The sequence below is a fragment of the Xiphophorus hellerii genome, chromosome 20, assembly GCF_003331165.1.
Source record: "Xiphophorus hellerii strain 12219 chromosome 20, Xiphophorus_hellerii-4.1, whole genome shotgun sequence".
Lineage (NCBI taxonomy): Eukaryota > Metazoa > Chordata > Actinopteri > Cyprinodontiformes > Poeciliidae > Xiphophorus > Xiphophorus hellerii.
The window spans coordinates 12,530,954-12,537,087 of NC_045691.1; the positions used below are offsets into that span (position 1 = coordinate 12,530,954).

Sequence of the window (6,134 nt, forward strand, 5' to 3'; positions counted from 1 at the left end):
TTTGTTGCTTTAATTAAACTATTTTATTTGGATTTTGCAGCTGAAGGGCTCAGACTTGGCGTTCACAATAGTAAAAGGATCTTCGCTCTCGCAAACGCCACCAAACGGACCAGCTTGTGCGTACGTTAACCTCAGAGTGAAAGTCAACAACACAGAACAAGGTAGCATAAAGCAAACAAAACAGCTGATGATTCCAAACAAGCTTCTCTTCGCTTTTGAATATTTAACATTCCTCTGATTTTCAGCGGCCTTGCATGTATGGCACAATTTCAGTATAGTGCCTGTGTTTGATAATCCAGCGTGGCTGTGCTTTTGTTCTTCAGAGGGCGTAGTGTTGCTGGAGAATCCCAAAGGGGATAACAGACTAGACTTGGACAAACTGAGGAAAGTGTGCAGCAGCATCTTTGGAATCAATAACACCCAGCTCAGATTCTTCAGCGATCAAAGCGGTGAGAAATGTTTCAGATACTCAAACACATTATATATCCTACCTGTATTTCCCATACCATACCTCTTTATTTAAAAAGCACTTTGAAAAATAACAGGGCTGGCCACAGTGCTGTACAATAAAATTTAATGTGAAATAAACACTGGCCAGAGAATAAAAAGTACACAAACACAAGTTACAAACCTTGGTAAAAAAAAAAAGAAAAAAGTAGTAAAAACAAGAAATACAACTATAACAAAGAATAAAAACATTATAAATTCAAACCACTAGGGTTATGAACAGCCTTTCTTCCATTACCATCTCCTTTTAACACTCCCGTCATTTATCTTTATTCATTAACCATCGGAATCTATAGTGATCAAAAGTCCAAATAAATTTATAACCACATTTAAACCCAGGAATTGTTGCCCTGTATAACTTAAAATACCGTAGAAAATTATACAAAAAATTTCAGAAAATGCCTAATGAACACAATGGTACAATGAATGTCGAGAAAATGACACATTTCAGATTAGAAATAAGGCTGGGTTAGGTTAGGTGATCATATAATCCAAATTAAACCACTGAGAAAATCAGACATTTACTCAGCCCTCGATGTGCCTGCTGGAGGTTTGAGTCCCATCCTGGCTTTGCTACATGTCTCCCCCCTTTCTCACAACCCATTTTCATGTATTATAACTGTCAAGTAGAGGCCACTAGAGCCCACAAAACCTTTTTTTTTTTTAAAAACCTGCAAACATGTGTGTTTTTTTAGATTTTATGTGTTAGACCAACAGAAAATGGTTCCTACTTATTGAACACAATTTTAAGTTATTCTTGTATGGCAAAATAAAATGAAGTGCAACCAATTGTATTTTGAACTCAGTATTAGTAAAGCAGGTGTATTAGGTGGTGTATAAGTACAGCTAATATTCACCAACTAAATTTATATTTATGTGTGTATAAGTAAACAAGAATGCGTATAAAAGCTGTAGATCGATTCGTCTTTTCCAATTCAGATAAAATCAGTCCCACTGGAATATTCCTGTGTATTGGTGTTTGCTGATATTTCCTTTTCTGTATTTTGCAGAATTGACCAGCAGAGCGGACCTCCAGGCCCACAGTGGCAAAACTTTGTTAGTGACTTCAGGCCCCTCCTCTCCCGGCGCCGTGCCCACCGCCGACACCCTGCTGTGTCCCTATGTAAACCTGTTACTGTGCAACGCACAGCCGGCTGGTGAGAAACACGTTGGGTTTGCTTTTGTTGATGAATAAGGCATGCGTTTTGTAATTATAATCAACAAATCTGTGCGATTATTTGCTAAATGTGTTATAATCAGAAGCCATTAGAGCTTTTATTTATTTATTATATTACATAACTTACGGCTGAATAAGAGCTGATAGTTTCTTCCTGATTCATTTTCCCAGTGACTCAACACTTTAATGTAAGCTCTTCTTCTTTGGTTGAAATGTTTTATTAAAGGTGCCACATTCATATTTTAAACGACTCCTGACTTTAAAATTATACTTTGACAATTTTTGGTCTTCTGACTTGCTCTGGATCTCAGGAACTTTGGAAGATTGATCCTCTTTGATTTCAGTTGCAGAAGCAGCTAAAACAAATCTATATTTTTATTCCTGCACAGTTCTGTCAGAGCTGTTGGCAAAGTAACGTTAGAAAGCTAAAACTGTGTAAATACACCAGTGGCATCAATCATGTTTTGATTTATCACCCCAAAATCCTCCAGTTATTCATTTCAGTTTATTAATAAACTGTATCTATGGACAGGTTTTTACAAAAGGTATAGATGTCAAAGAAATGTGTCCAGTTACTTTTCAGCTAATAAAGCACAATCTTTGAATGTAAATATGCAAGTTTTCATTCTTTTCACCAGGTTTAGTCCCTTTCATTGTTTCTCTTGGTATTTCTTTACCATTCATTATGTGTCAAAATGACATTTGGTGGCAAATTTGTGTCTGTGGTCTATGTTACTCACATCTCTCATTCTCTCTGGTTTAGAGTGCCAGGCTGGAGATGTTGGCACCCTCTTGCTGGTGAACCCAGTTGGTCAGAATGAGCTCGACCACTCCAGTCTGCTCTCTGAGGCTGCCAAGGTTTTCGGCCTCCGCAGCAGACGCCTCAAACTCTACCTGGACCAGGATTTTACCAGTGGTAAGATCCTGTTCAAAGCAAAATTAACAATAACCATAAAACAAAACTCAACTATTTTAGGGAAACCAAGTCAACAATATTCGATGGTGACTGCAGCTGTTTTAATGTGGAGTTAGCTATAGCAGCAGTTTTTTGGTGCATTTTCTAGATTGTAAATATTCCTCAGTAGAAGAGCAACACAACTTGTAATGCTCTTGCACAAAATACTGAAATGCATATCATGCATTTTGTTTTTCTTAGCTCTAAAATATCTCAAACAGTTGAGCAGCAGAATGCTCCCAGTCCAGTGGGCACAGCCATTTTCAACAGCCTGTACTTTTAAACTTTAAGTTTTGCTCATATTCTGATTATGCTGCATTATTTTAGGCTGCAACAACTTTTTTGTCTGTGAGCTTAAACTTCACTTCCAAATTAAAATCAGCAAAAGAAAAGGACCTGCGGCCATGCAGGACCATGGAGTCTGAATTATGTCTAGTGGACTAAAGTTCCAACATCTTCTTCTGAATTATTAAAGTTAGTTGAATACATTTATTTAAAACATCGTAGCAGGAGCTGCACATTTATACTAAGTAAAGTAAGATTGAAGGCAAGCACCTTTTTATAATCAACATTTACCTCACTTCAGTCACTAAATATGACTTTTTAGATTTTTACCTGTCAGGAGAAACTCTACCCATAAAGCTGAATGTTACATTGCCAAGCAAAGTGTGTTTTCATGATACTTGGAACATAATAGCCAACAAATTTAAGGCTTCCTTTCAACAAATGCTGCTCATATTTTCCAAACGTCTTGTGCAGCAGTACTCGCTAATGCATGATCTAGAGCTATTTTTCAATTTAAGCTTTGGAAATTGTAAAGCATTTTTAAGAGATGGATCATGTTTACTTACATTGTCTTGAAAATAGGGCTGAGTGATAAATCAGTTTTAATCAATTAATCTAATTTTCTGTTTAGTAAAGAGTTTACCTTTTTTTTCTTTTTTTTGAATATCTGAATTTTTTATTATTTTTTTTCTCATTTATTCAAACTTTGAATTCAGGGCATTTGCCAGAAGGAATGACTGAAATATTTCATTTGTAAATTCTTTTTTTTTAGAAAAAAAGGAATTTTTATTAATATTGAAAATTGGATTTTGTATGGAAAAAAGATCTGAGATTTTATTTTTGATTCCATATCGCCACGTCCTACAAAAACAACAATGTTTCCAAGTATGAATGTAATTTATGAATATTTGGTCTTTTTTTTCAGAACTGCCAGCTGAATCATCGGTAAAATCTCTCCACACCAAAACTCTGTATGTGAGAGTTTTTCCAACCACCGCTGAAGCATAGATCAACCCAAGCCACTTGAAGAACATTTGTCTTTGAAGCGATCCCTTTAGCTGAGTTTTCTACCCCCCCAATGATGCAAAAGAAGTAAATTACAGTTTAAAATGTGTAGATCATTTTTTTATTGCTTTGAAAAACTTGATTCAAACAAGGTTTATCTGTCAAATTCACTCAACAGCTTGACTTCAAAAACACGTCCATGTTTTAAAAGATGTTTAAATTAAATGTGTTAAACGGCGTCCCATATATATGTGTTAATGAACCATTCGGGTGTAGATTTTTGTCCCTGACTACATCTTAGTAGACTCTCACATTCATCCGTCAGCTGAGTGACTCACAGATGCTGGATCTGCTTCTGGTGGGCTAACAGTTTACACGCTTCACTTGAGGATCTACCCACCACGTCTGCATGACTGTTCCTACTTACAGGGGAATAAACTCTGGATAGATCCTCTGCTGCTGACAGAAGCTGTCATCACCAACTCCAGACTGGAAACAGTTTGGAGCAAAGTGAGAAACTCTGAAATTAATGTCAAAGGTTCATTCATGGCATATTAGACTATTTTTTTCCCAGTAACTCATTTGAGGAAAGGTTCCAGGAAATGGTCTAACTCGATTAACTGTCACTGTTACCGATGGCTGATTTTCTTTATTATGGTAATGATGCAGGTTACTTTGCTTCATGGCTTATTTGCAGTGTGCTTAGTCCACAGTAATTATATTTTGGCACATAATTGCAAAAGGAATTTGGGCCATTGTGAATTTAACAGATAAACCTATTGTGCTCGTTACAGAGGGAGTTCTCAGACAATGGAGGAGGTATTTAAAGGGTGAAATGGATTTTGGGGGCTGCTGTACTTCAAGGACACAAAGGGTTCTGTCATTTAAAAAAAAAAAAGCAACGAATGGATAATGTAATATTTTAAGCGACAAGAAGAATAAATCAAAGGTGACTAAGAATCTACATGTTCTTTTCTTTCTGTTCTCAGACTTTCCAATGGCAGAGGAGAGACACAATGTGTGTGGGACTATGCAGTTTGACTTCATTGCAGTAATATAAAAATGGGCCTCACTTTTATTATTTAGGCTGAGATGTTTTGACCAACTTCGATTTATTTTAGCAGCAAGGTCAGAGAACAAATACAATAAAGTAGATTATAGAAGCTCACAGCAGTACAGAAAAATATGAATATGAGATTTGGGGAAGTACTTTGCTTTCTTGACTTGAATTAAATGGGAAAATGCTCACATTTATTCCTCAGTAATGAAACTACAGCTTGCAGCCACATTGCTAAAAGTGAAGAATACTTCTAACCTGGTGCTGTATAAATATAATCAAGACTTTCCAACCATCACAGCATATCTAATGTTAACATTTGTAAGACAACTTCTTAGAGTAGCAAGTTAAAAATGTTCTTTTCATTTTTTTGTATTTCATTCAGACTTTTTCTAACATACCAAGGGTGCCCAAATCCAGCTCTCAAGTTCTGCTGACCTGCAACTTTCAGTTGCATCTCTTTTCCAACACCTGAAATAAGGGACTGAATTATCAGCATAGCCTTCAGCTGTGCAGAGGCATGGTAGCAAGCCATTCCTTTCATCCAGGTAGTTGGGGAAGAGGATGCATCTAAAAATTGTAAGACAGGCCTTGACTGGATCAACCCTGCAGTAGACAAATACAGAGTAGTGCACAATTGGGAATGGAAGGCAAATAATTCATGGTTTAACAATTCTACCCCCACAGAATCTGAAAAGTTTGCCTGATTCAATATTTGGTGAAACTGTTTTTTCAGTGTGTCTCTCTACAGATCTAAAGGATGACATTTTTGCCCAATTTTCCTCCACCCTCGTCTCAAATCTTTCAACAACTCAGTCCATCTTCCCTGCACTTAAGAAGATGCATATCTATGGCATGATGCTGCCACTACCATGTATCACAATATGAAATGTATATGCACTTAATATGTGCTTTCAATGAATCAAATAATTGTACAGCATATTTTAACTGGTTTAGACGAAGCACCCTTTGCACCAACCATTGAATCTATTGTAATTTTCCTAGTAAAATTTTACATTTAATATAATCAATTAAAATTTTAGAAAGCTGTATAGCTTTTCTGCGTGGGATGGTAATTTTGATATATACTTGTTCCACTAGGTCATCCTGCAGGTTCTGTTTGATACCCTGACTTTTTTTCTTTAGTT

The 6,134-nt window shown here is 36.4% G+C and overlaps 1 protein-coding gene across 1 annotated transcript in view; it reads left to right on the plus strand.

The window, feature by feature from the left end:
• Positions 1-4,889, plus strand: part of iars1 (isoleucyl-tRNA synthetase 1) — a 49,482-nt gene extending 44,593 nt beyond the window's left edge. The window contains exons 30-34 of the mRNA XM_032549732.1: positions 41-161; positions 324-449; positions 1,518-1,664; positions 2,448-2,600; positions 3,850-4,889. Coding sequence (XP_032405623.1) covers positions 41-161; positions 324-449; positions 1,518-1,664; positions 2,448-2,600; positions 3,850-3,932 — 630 coding nt within the window. The 3' untranslated portion in view covers positions 3,933-4,889. The remainder of the gene's footprint in view (positions 1-40; positions 162-323; positions 450-1,517; positions 1,665-2,447; positions 2,601-3,849) is intronic.
• The last annotated feature ends 1,245 nt before the right edge of the window (positions 4,890-6,134 follow it).